The sequence below is a fragment of the Meles meles genome, chromosome 5 (assembly GCF_922984935.1).
Source record: "Meles meles chromosome 5, mMelMel3.1 paternal haplotype, whole genome shotgun sequence".
Lineage (NCBI taxonomy): Eukaryota > Metazoa > Chordata > Mammalia > Carnivora > Mustelidae > Meles > Meles meles.
Window position 1 is genome coordinate 134327886 of NC_060070.1, and position 15079 is coordinate 134342964.

The 15079-nt window shown below is 46.3% G+C and overlaps 1 protein-coding gene across 2 annotated transcripts in view; it reads left to right on the forward strand.

The window, feature by feature from the left end:
• Nucleotides 1-688: 688 nt before the first annotated feature.
• The window catches only part of LOC123941513 (desmoplakin), a 43840-nt gene continuing 29449 nt past the window's right edge, over nucleotides 689-15079 (forward strand). The window contains exons 1-3 of one of the 2 annotated variants that reach the window (XM_046004800.1): nucleotides 689-1125; nucleotides 12652-12754; nucleotides 14816-14964. In XM_046004800.1, the coding sequence (XP_045860756.1) occupies nucleotides 929-1125; nucleotides 12652-12754; nucleotides 14816-14964 (449 nt within the window). In that variant the 5' untranslated portion in view covers nucleotides 689-928. The remainder of the gene's footprint in view (nucleotides 1126-12651; nucleotides 12755-14815; nucleotides 14965-15079) is intronic. The other variant, XM_046004799.1, reaches the window with a different exon arrangement.

Consider the following 15079-nt stretch of genomic DNA (forward strand, 5'->3'; position numbering starts at 1 on the left):
ATCTTCACACCAAAGAAATTAACAAGTCATGGGGAAGACTTCCCCAGGAAGTCGTGGCTCGTTTTACATGTCGGACTTCTGAGACAACTTTTCTGGAATCCCGGAATAAGATTCCCAAAAAAGTTCGCTAAAACGAAACCTCAGCATCTAAGCGTGCTCTTCTCAATGATGTTTCTGTTCAAAGCTTGGCTGGCACCGTTTCCAGGGATTAGCAAAAGTATGTGTTTAATAAGTAACCCTCCAATCGAATGGCCCTTATTTTTTCGTCTTATTTCCGCCCTGGGGACCGAGGAAATCCTGAAAAGCAGGGGCCGCGCTTGCCCCGCCGCCGCAGCCGAAGCGCTGAGCAAAGGGCCCCCGGCGGCGCACGCCCTCCCCTCGGTCGCCGCGCCCGGGGCGCTCGGGTCTCGGGGACCCCGCCCCTGCCGGCGTTCCCCCGGCCTCGGAGGCGCAGGGCGGAGCCGCGGGCCGGCGGGCGCAGGTGGGGAGGGGCGGCCCGAGCGCGTCGGTGACACCCGCGGTGGGGCGGGGAGGCGCAGCGGCCGCACCCCGCCCTGGGAAGAAACCCGCCAGGTGTGGCCTGGGCGCCGGGTGCCTGCGGGGCGGAGACTCGCGCCCCCACCGACCAACACCAACACCCAGCCGCGAGCCCGCTCCTCTGCGCCCTCGCCGCCCTCTGAGCCACAGCTCTTCAGCCGCTCCTGCTCCCCGCCCGTCGTCGTCCCCGCGCCCGACCACCGTCCGCCGCACCGCGCTCGCAGCGGCCAGGACGGCCCTGGTGGCCAGGAGCGTCCCCGCGACCTACTGCGCGCCCGTCCCGGTTCCCAGTTTGGGGGCCTTTCCTTCGAATACCCCACCCCACATTCTCCGAGCCCGCCTGCCCTCGCTTATGCCTCGGCGCTGAGCTGCTCTCTGAGTGCCCGCCGACATGAGCTGCAACGGAGGCTCTCACCCGCGGATCAACACGCTGGGCCGCATGACCCGCGCGGAGTCCGGTCCCGACCTGCGCTACGAGGTGACCTGCGGCGGCGGCGGCGGTGGGGGCGGCGGCGGCGGCGGGGGCACCAGCAGGATGTACTACTCCCGGCGCTGCACGGTCACCGACCAGAACTCGGACGGCTACTGGTGGGTACCGGCCGGCGGGCAGACACCGGGCGCCCGGGCCCGCGGGGTCTCCGTGCTCTCCTCTCCGAACCCCAGCACGCTGGGACAGGGAGGGGCGAGCCCTTCTCTGGTCGACGAAAAAAAGCCAGGTCCTGGAGGAGGAAAGTGGTTTTGCTCGACCTCGTGAAAGCACTTCCTGCTGGCGCTGGGGCAGCAGCCCGGTCTCCTCCCGCCCCGTGCGCTGCTCACACCCGGGTGGGTGGGTGTGCGAGCCCGGAGAGGAGCGGTCCTTCCCTGCAAACGGGTTCTCGGTCTCAACCTTCTCGCTTCCCGCGAGCCGGGGCAGGAGGGTGGCCGGCGAAGGGTGCAGGAGGACGCGGCGGGCGTGCGTTCCACCCGGGTCTCTGCCTCCAGGACTCCTCCCCTCCACCCCCTGCGCCGCGGGGCCCAGCTGGCATCCCCTTGGTCCCGGTCTGCAGGTGGGAGGTCGGGCGGGGCTGCGACAACAAAACCAACCTAACCAACGATTACCAAAAGTAGAACAGTAAACGAGCGGGGATTCCGGCCTGACCTGTAGGCAGGGCTCGGATTCGGGGATCCTCCGCCTCTGGTGGCTTATCCTAAATTCCTGGTCACCCCGAGACCACCCCTCTCGGGCGCCTGGCGGCTCCGCCACCCAGGGCTTTTGTAAGGAGGCTGCGCGTCCGGCGGTTCTGGGTCGGGTCTCAAGAAGGCCCCGCCTGGGTCTCGCCTGCTACCCAAACTGAGTTTTGGGGCCGGAGCAGTCACCAGGCCTCAGGTCCGGCCTCTGCCGGGATGCGCCTGCCCCCTTGCCCCGTTGCGCTGCAGCCCCCGTACCTGTGGCCCTGAGCCTGCGCCCTTGGTTTCCTCCTTTTAAAAAAATCCCGGAGGAAGGACCTCGGTGGATTATTGGTAGCCGAGTGCGGGCGCAGAGTCTTCGGGTGGCAGCGGGGACATGTGGCGGGGTGGGCGCTGCTTCCCATCCGCGCCAGCCCGCGACGCTGGGGGCCTCTCCCTATCCAGGTACCCCGCGGGGGACCCCCGGGATGTGGGGAGGGTCTGTTTCTCAGAATCGTTGCGGAAACCGATCGCAGGAGTCGTTTGGGAGGATGGGGGAAGATAATGAGGCTGCTTTTACTGGGTCCGCAGAGCTGGATGCGGGATGCCCACGGGATCCGTGAGAATTTTGCGGTCGGCGCCCTCCCCGCCCCCCTGCAAGCCCTTCCCAAGCAGGGCTTTTGGGAAACTGGATTGCGTTCCAGAAAATTATTTACCTTGCCTGTGGCCTTAGGCTGGGGAGGAGCAGCCTGAATGCACTCCAGGAGTTTTTTGTTTTACCAGCAGATTTGAACGCAGGGCCTGCTCGAGTTGCAACCTGTTTTCTGACCTGTTTTCTGCTTCAGTTTATTTACGTCTTTATTTTCCCCGAAATCAATCTTGGCAATTGATTTCCTCTTTTTGAGTTAGCAAAGAATTGTCTCGATCTTGGAGCTCTTGTTTTCTGAACATAATGCACCCCGGGGATTTCCAGGAGACACGTACCGAGTACTAGGAAAAATGGGGAGAAAGTTTTGCCAGTCATCACTTTGGTTTTTAAGTTTATTTTAAAACTTAGCCAACCGATTAAATCTGACACTTTACTTTTCCCTCCCAGTCTTCCTGTATTTGGGAAGCACGTTCTTTTAACCCACACATTTATAGGCAAGTCATAATTTTGCAAGGATTCTTGGGCAGCAGTTTTTTTTTTTTTTTTCTGGCATTTTATGAACCAAGTATTTCATTTTGATTTTGTATTTTTTAAAAAAATATGATTGTGTTCATTCAGAGTCCTTGCTTTTTTTCAATTGACAATAAACATTACTGGTTAATGGATTATTTTGCTCCCTTGGCCTCCTGTAGAGGTAAATTTGTGAAGAATTATGTATCGGCTAACGAACTGCGGAAAGATGCATGGTTTGTAAGGATCCTTCACAAAAACACTAAGTTCTGAGGAGGCTCAATGTTTTCCCATGGTATTATATCTTGTGTTCTGTTTTTCCAGCCTAAAAGCTGTTTATGAGTATGTCAAGTTTTACCTCTCTAGCAAGGGAAGACAGACTGAAGTTTTGAATTACGTAATTTGGGGGGAAGGGCGTTTTTTTCTGCGCTTTGATGTTGCTACCCCCCCCCCCCCCCCAGCCGCAGCAGCGGGGCGTCTTGCTTGGGGGCTGGAGTCAGCTTGGGGCCCTTCTTTCTTGATCCAGTAATGGGGATTCTCCCAGCACGCCTGGCAGCCCATGGTGCTGCTGACCCCTCTGGAATGAGAATTAGCAGGCGCGTGTACACACACACACACACACAGACACACACACTCCCAGCAACTGCTGACTTGTGGATCTTAAAAATAAGGAGAACTGACTGAAGAGAGACAGGACTTGTGCCGACACCTTTTTTTTCTGGTGTTTTTAATGGTTTTGCGCGGAGGGACTTGTTGTCCCGGAGCATGTACTTTGTAGAAGTAGGATTTCATCTCTGACCCGACTGCCCCCAAATGAAGGAGGATTAAGAATTCACTAAGTGCTTTTCTGCCCCCAAAGTCTTTCTAAATAAAGGTTTTTGTTTCTTTTTAAGGCACAAAAATTGGCATGGAAGCTGTTGGTTGAATTTAAGCTTGTCTATTTAAACTGCCACTTTATTGTCTGAGTGATTTTTTTTTTAAATAATCGCAAATTTAAGGAATTGGTGTTTGTATCTAACCTTTCCCTAAGTAAACTAATTTGAGTGTGTAAAGAGCCCAAATCTTCTTTTTCTTTCTAAGATGACTTTAAAACATCTTCCTGTGTCTGTGCTTTATATTGATAACACTTGTCAGTTCTTAAGACAGTATTTTATCTCATTTGTGGTTCTCCCTCCTTCCCTGCCCACCTGTCTTTTCTGTTTTCTTTATTGTAGGCTCAATGGAATCAAAACTACTTTCATTTCTTTTTTTTTACTCAGTGTTTGAAAGTTTGGTAAATGTTATGCGCTTGATGATGTAAGAGGTATATTTTTGAAAATTTAAACTGTGGATTTTGGTTGTATAGGATGTTATACTAATATGCCTTTCAGTTTAGGCAGATCTACCCCAGCCTTGTTCCTGTGGTTAAAAGAAATGACAAATCTGTAGTGAAATTTGGAGGCCAAGCGACAAAGTCCCACAGTTGTATATTTCACTGATCAAAGTGTGGATATTATTGGAGTATTAAAAGCCAAATACGGTGATTAAGCTTCAGAAATATGTGGTCGTAAAGTTAATGCTTAGTTTTCTCCAGAACTTGTGATTTCAAAGCCAAATATATGTGAACCTTACTTGATACAAAGTTTGTTTTAAACTATCTTTTAGGGGCGCCTGGGTGGTTCAGTGGGTTAAAGCCTCTGCCTTCTGCTCAGGTCATGATCCCAGGGTTCTGGGATCAAGCCCTGCTTCCACCTCTCTCTCTCTCTGCCTGCCTCTGTGCCTGTCAAATAAAGAAATAAAATAAAAAATAAACGATCTTTTAAAAAGAAGCCTCTTCCTTAGCGAGAGATACACGGGTCCATTTGCATTGAATTTTAAGGCTGGGGAGAGTGCAAAGATGGACAGAAGCCTCATTCTTCCACTTTAGAGACCAGTAGAGTAAGACTTGCCCTAAATCCCTAAGTCCACTCATGGCGAAGTTGGCTGGGGAACTCAAGGCTATTCCCCTCTGCCCTCCTGTCAGCCTGTGCCTTTAGACCATGTATCTTTTGTTGTAGACTGGACAGTCCTGTACTTAATGGCAGTATCTCAGTTCCATTCATTCATTCATTCATTCATTCATTCATTCAGTAAATATGGAACATGTGGTGAGTGTTAGGTGTCAAGGAGCCTTAAAGGTGAAAATACAAAGACTTCTTTTTTTTGCATGACAAAGTCTTCTTGAAAGAAATAGAGCTCTTTAAAGGAAAATAAGCACCATAATTCAAAAGGATAATGGGCAGGAGAGTATCAGTGATTGCAAGGCTTCCTAAAGATAACATCTGCAGTGGAGGCACTAGTGAGATTTTATAAAGAAAGTGATGCTGAATTAGACTTGGGAGTGTTTCAGCAGGTCAGGATGGATGGGCAAAGAACATTCCAGGGGGAGAGAGGAGCATGAGAAAAATCTGGGAGGCCAAAGCCCAGGAGCACATTCAAGGCCTGTAGAGCAGTCTCCTTTTTGAGTGGGAAGCTGTAAGACATCAAGGAGGAAGGGCAGGTTGGGACCAGCCCTTGGGACACCTTGACCCCATGGTGGGGAATATGCATAGGCAGAGGGGAGCCATTGCAGGTTTTCACGGAAGCCGAGGGATAGTGTCCTCCACTGAAGGAGCAGAGAACTAACTCTGTCCTAGTGAGCTGTAGGATGGTTTCTGTGCAGCTGTGTGCTTGGTATGGAGGAAGGTGGCTTAAGGAAACCATTAGGCAGTGAAGGAGAGAGGTGATGAAAGTCTGATTGAGGGTGGTGGCCTGGTTGTGGGATAGGAAAGTGTGTGAGGCCGGGTGGAGTGGCGGCTGCCACTGAGAGCTGGATGCGAAAAGCCAGGGAGAGTCTGAGAAAACAGGCTTGGAGTCGAGTGACTCACAGCAGGGATCTTCTAAATATTTTTCTGGGAAGCGATTGCAAAGTAAGATTCAGTTTAGCTTAATCGAGAGCAGATAACACGGACATGGTTATTAACTTTGAGTAAGTTCCACCTTTTATAAAAGTATCAGATCAGTGGTTAATAATAGTTAACCATCACCCGGGAGACACCTGTGATGTGCCAGGTATCTTCTGTCCATTATCGGAAGGTTCCCATTGTACAGATAGTAAACTGAGGTTAAAGTAGTGACTTTGTGATGTGGCCCAGGTCACACAGCTAGTGAGCAGTTGAGCTGCATTTGAATCCAGGATACCATAGTGGGTCAAGAAACAATCAGACCTTGGCTATTAGAATTTATCTTTTGTACTTGAAAACCCTTCTAGCTAAAAACGCTTTTAATCTGTTGCATTCCTGTGAAATATTTATTTCATAACCATTATACCCTTTTGTTATTACTCCGGTAGGGTTTCCATCTGCTTAGGAAGAAACACAGTGTGATGCTGCCTTCCGCCAGCTCCTGTTGGTCAGCCCTGCAGAACAGCTTTCAACAGCAGTTAACTTTGTCCTCTAAATATGGGCATAATTTCATCATAGTTCAGGTGACTGAAATGTCTTGGGAAAGAGAAAAAACCTGCTGATGGCCCTGATGGCTCAGAGCTGACTACCTAGGGTGGAGCAAAGGCAGGCTTGGGTGTGACTTGGGGAGTCGGCTCAACCCTCAGCCAACCAGTCTTTCCAGATGAGGAGGTTCTAGAAGGCGTGCTTCAGTCTGGAGGCCATGCTGCTTCGGCCCCGGCCCCACCCTTCCCTTTTCTCTTTCTCTGTCCTGCACTCCATGGGAAACAGTAGGTGTGGCTCTGATATTGAAGGCACTGCCCCACAGACCCCAAGTCTCAGTGAGCCTCTCCTTTGGGGCAACATCCTGGAAAATGTTAGCACAGCCCAACCATTTACATCTTATCGCTCGCACCTGGGACTGGTCGGGTCCAGGACCTGGGAGGACCTCATGAAGGTGAAATCCACATTTCATGAAATTGATGATGCTTTAGCAAACAGATTTTAGTGTCTTGCTTGGAATCACATTGACAATTTTTTATTTATTTGTTTTTTAAAGTTTATATATTTAGTAATCTCTACACCCAGCATGGGGCTCGAACTCACAACCCCACGATCAAGAGTTGCATGCTCTTCCAACTGAGCCAGCCAGGAGCCCCTGGAATGAAATTTCTTTAACATGCAAACATAATATCCCTTGCTTCATCTGGCACCTGCAAAAAGTTGAAAAGGAGCTGACTTCGTGAGGAATAACCAGATAACCTGTAAATGATTTTTTTTCCCCTCAGAATGAATGGGAGGTTTCTCATAGGGGAATAATTCAAAATAGAAATTCTTATGGCATTAAGTTTGTAAGGACCAAATATTCATGTGTCATCCCCACTTAATGAACATCTTTTTCTGAATTTTCTTTTCCCGTTAGTAAGTTTTGTGCTGTTAAAATGTGTCACTGTCTTTGAATCATCTCAAACTTTTAATTTCAGGTCTTGTAATAATTTTGGGAACCCGTGAAATGCCTCATATTTAATGCCTAATCCATTTCTTCTTTTTTATGTCTTTGTTTTGTTTGATTTGGTTTGGTTTTTGTTTTGTTTTTCTTTTTTGCTTCTCACCTTAACCCAGTTGATGCAAAATATCCTTGGGCAAACCTCAAAATTATGCACTGAGACAAAAACACAAAATGCAAGATAAAACTGAAATCTCAGAATCCTATCCTAGCAGCAGCTGCAGTGAGGACTGGGTTTGTGTGGGACATTGCCGACCTTCCTGGCTCCCCTTAAGAATCCCGTCAAGCCCAGGAGGCCAGTGTGTTCTGTGTGTCATAGAGGCAGAAACTCCAGGCGCTGAGCAAGTTGCTCAGAGTCACAGGCTGAACAAGCAGAAGTGGCGGAGCAGGGAATGGACTCTTGGTCTACCGACCTCAGAATGTTCATGAAGTTAATGGTATGTCATCTGTTCGCCCCACAATGCTCCAATCCACTGAAAACAGTGTGAGAATAATAAAACGGAAAGGAAGTTGGAGCTTTTATTACAGACGGCTTCCAAAGCTCCTGGGTGAGGACAAAATGAAGGCTTGGAGAAGACCCCGTTTCTAAAATTTATAGGAAAAAACCCTTTTTGCACATTGTTGGGGTGGGAATGAGGGGGGGGGGGTAGGGGACAGGGCAGGTGCGCCGCCTGACTTGGATTTGGAAATCAGGGTAAGGAGATGGTGGTCATATCCTTGGATCAGCCTTTTATTTACCTTTGGTTTTCTTCTTCGTTACTAAACCAAACAAACATGCATTAACTACCTTCTGTGTGCAAAACAAGGTTGTTAGGTGCATGGAGGAGTCAAGGGTGACTAAGATATGGGACTTTGCTCTCCAGGACTGGGGAAGACAGGTGTGTAATAACTAGTGCAAAACAAGGGTAGAGGTGGGAACACAAGAGCTCCAGGCAGGCGGCATTTGGTCTGTGACCTCCAAAGGATGGACACATGACATTTCCGCTGCGTAGCGCATTTGATGTGTCTTGGAGGAATGATACCGTCCTTCCGTGAAAAAGTAAAAAGATCACTTTTTCTTCTTTCAAGATCCTTGAAAGAAACTCAAAATAGCACATGTTAAAATGCTTTGAAAATGATAAAGAGCTATGCAAATAGCCTTTAAGATCAATATTAATGCATCGCACAATTGTAATTTCCAATGAGTATTTATGGAGCTTTTCTAAGGCCACTATTCTTCGAACCTGAATGTATAAAGAGACATAAAATGCCATTTCTGGTACTTGTTCAGGACCCTAGGTAGATGGAATGAACAAAAGAAAGGCAAGAGATAAAGATGGTGGCGGAGAGAGAGAGAGGGAGGAAGGGAGACAGAGGAAGGGAGACGAGAAGGAATCCAATAGGAGAGAAAGTGTATCCAAAAAAGAAATGCAGAATTCATTGGCGTGGGCCACATGTGTAATGAACAGCATAGATATTATAAAATGACTTTTAAAAACAAAAAGTAAATATTAAAAAAAATTACCTTGTAATGCTGCATGCCTCTGTTCAAAATATTTGTCTTGTGTTTTTTTTTCCTATAATATTCTTGGCAGTGTTAAACTAATGTCTTAAAACAGCTAATTCTGAAGTCTTATTTTTTTAAAGAAAAGAATGTTATTTGTCAGTAGTAAAATAAAAGATAACTGTCTAATATTGTTCACATATTTGTGTGCTTTGTCCCTAAAATTTGGATTAAAATCCAGAACGCATTTTCCGTTTAGCCGTTGTTGAAGGGATCTTTATGTAAACTGTTTGAACCACTACTTGTTTAAACAAGTTTCAGAGCGAGGTTGTTTTTTTTTAAAGCGTTTGTGTAGGCAGGTTCTTTGTCGTATGAATCGTTTGCCTTTGTAAGTTTGAAGATAAAAACCAGAATTTCAGAAAAGTTGAGGACAAATGTTATTTTTTCAAGGACAGCTATTAATTTTAGTTTAGAAGTCAGTATTTTTTGACTGATCTGACCCAAGTGAGTTTTCTTTTCGTGTGGGTCTTTTTTTTTTTTTTTCACATGACATCTTTCACCTTCCATGTCACTGAGTCACTGAAATGGGATTTAAAACGTGAACTTTGAGCTTGTTAGTTCAATTCCCATCGTGGTTTAAAATCTCTGCACCCCAACACCTATGTGTACCCGTAGTGAAAAGTTCTTTGAGGCCAGGGATTTTTAAAATATTTCCATGCTTGTTAAGTAAGTACATTTATTTAAAAATTATTTCTTCACCTGTGATAGAATTGTGCATTTTCCCAATCCCTGGATGAACTTAAGAGGAAACTTCCCTGCCATGAGACAGGACAGACTTTTTTAATATTCTCAGTAGGAGGGAGTTCATTTGGTAGTTTCATGAAACAGTTACAGAAGAGAGGAAGAGTGAACTAAAGAAATCTTAGGTATCATCTTGCCTAACAGATGAGAAAACCCAGGTCTAGACATTTCTGATATTAAAAGAAAAAAAAGTTCCAGAATTGTTATGTGATCGATACAAAATATGATTTGACTCAAAAAGTTGTGAATGGCGTACAACTGTAAAAAAACACACTTGTTCCCCGAAGCCAGCCCTCCCGGCTCTCCTGCTGAAGAATCCTGCACCTCACCAGGTCAGGGGCCTGATGCCAGTCCGACTCCAGGAGTCACAATCCTTTCGCCTGCCCTTCCTCCCTGATTTCAGTAGATCCGTTTCTACGGGGATCCTCCCTTGGGCCAAAGACCCTCAAACGGAACAAGAAAGTGGATTCTCTTTTCCCCAGTCACCAAATCTCAGTGGGCCCGAGTCTCCCTCCCTTTGTCTCATGTTGACAGACTGACCTATGGGAAAAGCGTACACCCAGTTCCCTTTCTCACCGAGCTCTGTTTCCGAAGGTTGTTCTGGGCCACACCTTGGACCGAAGTGAGAGTCTTAACAGATTAAAGAGGGGTTGTGTGGCTCTTTAAGAGCCAGGTGAAGTCTCGAGAAGTAGTATGTCATATGGAACTTGGTTAATTAGGTCATATTTTTCCTGTAGACAAACAGCAAGGCCAAAGAGTCTCCATTACATTGTTCTAACACTTAGCTTTTCCTTTTTTGTTGACCCTTAAAAAGACTCAATTTTTGTGCATTTCTCTTGCTGTATAGTTGTCGGTGTATTCGCTTAATTGCCAAGCGACATGTACGGGGTTTTAGTGGGTATCTAGGGCATGTGTGGCGAACATAGGCAGGTCCTTTAGCGAAGCGTGAAGACTTTTTTTTGAGAATTATCAGCAGCATGAAGTTACCCGGGTTTTGTTTGTTTGTTTGTTTGTTGTTATTGTTTTGTTTTGTTTTAATTTAAATTCAGATGTATGCAGGGGAGAGGAAGCAGTGAAGATAATTACACAGGACCTTCCTGATTCCTTTTCCATCCTAGGGTTCTAAATGAGCTTTCTGTATTTCCCAGTTTTTTTCCCCTTTGTCTCTTGAATGTCTTTCCTGTGATTCTAATGCGATTGGAATTTTGCACAAGTTTTGACAACTGATGGAGTCCTGTTTACATCTCAGCGATGTAATGTGCCAGATTTCCTGTATCATTCAGCATGGAAGGAAGAGAAGGCTGCATTCATGGCGGGTGAGGGGTGGGGCGTGCTGGTTTTGCTGGGTGGGCCGTCTGGGCTGTGCTCCGGGCTGCACTCTGCCTGGGCCTGCCTGGACGAGCGGCGTACGAGCGGCGTCATCGTCCAGGAGTGGTTCCCAGGGAAAGCTTGGGTCCTCACCCACATACATCAGCTAGTGCTGGCTTGTAGGAGCCTTGCTTGCAGGGAGGGACGGCAAAGAACTGGCAGGGAAAGTCAGTGCTTCCCCAGTGTGCAAAGATGCAGAATCAGGTGCCTTGGGAGAAATTTCTTGCGATTTTACCCCATCTGTGCATAATAGTATAGCCTGGGTTTTACAGCACCCCCCTTTTATTAAGCAGTGAAAATCTTTCTTTACAGCACACACAGACAGCCCCCCCCCCCCCCCCCGTAAACATACCTGTAGGAGAAAGTGAATGCATCAAATAGGCGTCGAACAGTTTTTTCTGCAGGTGTAGGCCGGCCCTGGCCAGGGGGCCTGGGTGCCTCCGGGGCCCTGTGAGGGACTCAGGCTTCTTGCAACGCATTTGGGAGGCCTTTTCCTGAACATTAAACCATAATTCAACATGCTTTAAATCTCTCTTAAACTAAGCTATAGGAGGCTGTGCTGTGGTTTAGAGTATCCCGGCAAATGACCAAGCAAGACTATTTTTATCATACCTTGTTCTTTTGACTTCTATCTGGAACACATTACATTCCTGCCATCACTTTCTTTTAAAATATGGTACATCTACATTACCACCTTTCTTTTAAGATTTCTGTCATGCATCTACCAGAAAAGTGTTTCGGGGACACGCCTGGATGGCTTTCTCCATTAAGCACCTGCCTTTGGCTCATATCATAATCCTGGGGTCCTGGGATCGAACTCCCAGTCAGGCTCCCTGCTCAGCAGGGAGTCTGCTTCTCCCTCTCCTTCTGTCCCCTCTCCCCAGCTCATTCTCTCTCTCACTCTGTCTCAAACAAAATCTTTAAAAAAGAGTGTTTCATTTGAGATGTACATTTGGGTTATTGTCCTTGTAGAGAAAAATATTCCATAGGGCCATCTTGAAAGGCAAAGTGGCTTGTTTTTGTATTATTTACATTTCCCTTTACTTTCCTGACACCATATTTATCATTATTGTCTCATTGTGATTGCAGAAAATACTCCTTTAGAATAAGCTTGTCTCGTGCCTCTAGCTGTTTTCCCCAGCCAGACTCGCCAGTGAAACTTTCATGCTCTGGGTCTGATCCGTTGAAGTCTTCCCTTGGAGGGCCTTGTGCAGATAATCCTCGTTGTGGATTATTGGGGGATGAAGCAGGAAAGGTGATAGATAAGCTGCTAGAATTGTGTTTTTACATCTCAAGGGACTATTTCTGGGTTGGATATTAGACCTGGAAAAAAATTTAGTAATTATTAGGCTAATTAGTAAAATTGAAAAATGTTCTATAGATTAGCGAATCATATTCAGTTTTAAATGTCCTGATTTTGATAATTCTACTGTGGTTATGTAATAGAAAGTCTTTATTCTTAGGAAACTTATGCTGGAATATATTGGCGTAAATGCTTATGATGATCTTCAAGTGGTTCAGAAGTGTGTATCGATAGGTAAATACACCTACAGAGAGAGAAGAGGGGGATACAAGAAACATGTTAGCATTTCTGGGTGAAGGGTCTATAGGAGTGTTTTTGTTGCATTTTTGCAACTTTTCTGAAAGTTTGAAATTGTTTTGAAACAGGAAAAAAAAAATCATGCCTGCTTTTTTGTGTTTGCTTCATCAGTCAAACCGGGACGATGTCCAGGCACCAGAACCAGAACACCATCCAGGAGCTTCTCCAGAACTGCTCGGACTGCCTGATGCGGGCAGAGCTGATCGTGCAGCCGGTGAGCTTGCTTGTCCCGCTCCGTTGGCCACATCTTGCTTTGCTACCCGTTAGCATCACCTTATCCTCCTGACCTGTGCTTCCTCACTCACGACCCTCCTTCACATACTTAGAGTTTAGAGATGATCTTTTTCTAAACGGACTAGAGAGGGGTGTGTATCTTCTTAACCTAGTGGTGATGTTGGTTTGACGATGGAAACCAGTGCTCACCCAGGGTTTCCCCCAGCAAATGTTTACACAGATGGCCACCCTTTTGGCTTTGCAACAGCTCATTTATTATTCTTTGTGTGATTATTGCAGCGCTTTCTCTTCTTACAAATGCAGCCTGACTTGGGTATATCGTGGGTTTGTGTTGTGTACACCATCAATTTAAGAAGTTAGTTTTTTTCTTTAGGAAAAATTATCGTATTGTGAGAACAATTCTATTTGAGAAGCAGAAAGAAAAGGAAGAAAGGAAGGAAGGAAGGAAGGAAAAAGAGAGAGAAAGGAAGGAAGAAAGAAAGAAAGTGAAAAAAAAGAAAGTGCAATTGAAAATTGAGGAAAATGGTGGCATTTGCGAAAACCTCCCAGTATTTCTGGATATTAGCTTAGGTTCTCATTGAAACAGGCTTAGAAATCCTGGATGCTGTGATGTTGTATGTGTCAGGTTTTCATTTTGAAACACTGTAGCTAGCATTCGAATTTGCTAAAACTAGACTAGAGAATGGTGCGGCCCTAGACCCCTTCTCTCTCCTTCCCCTGATTTATTGCATGTCCCCACGAAGGGACTGAGTTCCAGCCTCCCCGGTGCGGACCAGGGATCTGGCCCATCACAAAGTACCCCTGTTAAATAAATATAAAGAGGGATTTTAACCAAGGGAATTTGCAAGGTTCTGTTTGGAGAATATCTTAGTGTTCTAATTTCTCAATTTTGGAGATCTGGGGTGGATTCTGGTCATTTTCACCCAGTTAAAAAAAAATAACTTCACTTTAGTCCCTGTAAAAGGATATTAGGGACTTGGCAAACAAGCTTAGTTCTAGTTCGGGTTGTTTCAAATCTCTCATTTGCAGCGCACTCCTTCTCACAGAGCCGTGATTCCTTTACCTAGAATAAAACGGGAAACTCCGGCAACTCAGACTGAACACGTGCATGCCCCAGACCTGGACACGAGGTGTAGTGGCTATGGAAACGCTTTCCATGTGGTTTCGAAAATTTACATGGCATCACGTTCTCAGTGTATTTTTACTTATGTGCACGGAAGAGTAATAACGTCAGGGAAATGTAGTGTGTTTGCTACCGTTTCTGTTAAGAGAAAGAAGGTTCATTTGGCTGAAGCCCGATTAAAGCAGCAAATGTAAAATTCCAGGGAAAGCTCCTGTATGGCCCTGTGGCAGCAGGCTTTCGCATGGGAAAAGAGGATGGTTTCCTTTTCTAAAACAATTTTTAATTTGAAAATAATGATAGACTCATGAGAAGTTGTAAAAATAGTACGGAGCACTCTCGTGTGCCCATCACCCAGCTCCCCCAAAGGCGACATCTCACATAAGGGTTCTGTGTCATTAGAAGCAGGAGATTGATTGGCCCAAGACAATGAATTAGATAGCTTCCTTTTTAAGAATGGAAAAGCTTTGTTCCTGTAAGACGGAGGAAAATCACAGTTCATGTGTAAAAGACCTTATCTAGCATAATAGTACCGTGTTCTCACCCCGGTGAAATTTCCATTGGCTGAATGTTGTTTGTAAACAGGAAAGATAGCATTTAACACACTGAAGAAAGGGAAAGGTCACTGTTCCATAAATACACTTTCAAAAGCCTAGTAAAAATTTAAAACACAGTCCACAAATTTTGCTTCATGAATCCTCCTCTATTTACCCACCTCTCTCAAATTAATAAGGTAATTTCCAGGTAGGAATTCTTTGCAGTCACATGCCAAATGGAAACTCACACTGTTAAGTTCACAGCAGAAGCTTTTGCTGCCATTAACACAAGTGAAGCTTTTCTCTCCAGCATTTTCCGCTCTGGTGTGAACACCCGTGAAGCAGTCTCTCCACATGTTTCCTTCATGTGAATTCTTTCCTCTAGGAGCTGAAATATGGAGATGGGATACAGCTGGCTCGGAGCAGAGAACTGGATGAGTGTTTCGCCCAGGCCAATGATCAGATGGAAATTACCGATAGCTTGATCAGAGAGATGCGACAGATGGGCCAGCCGTGTGATGCTTATCAGAAAAGGTACTGCCTTTACCCCAGAGCCCAAATGCAGGCAGGCCTCCTGAACAAGAATGTCATATGCCCACTTTCGCTCAATCCCGTGGCCCAGGTCCTCCCTTGAAGGGAGCACAGCTAT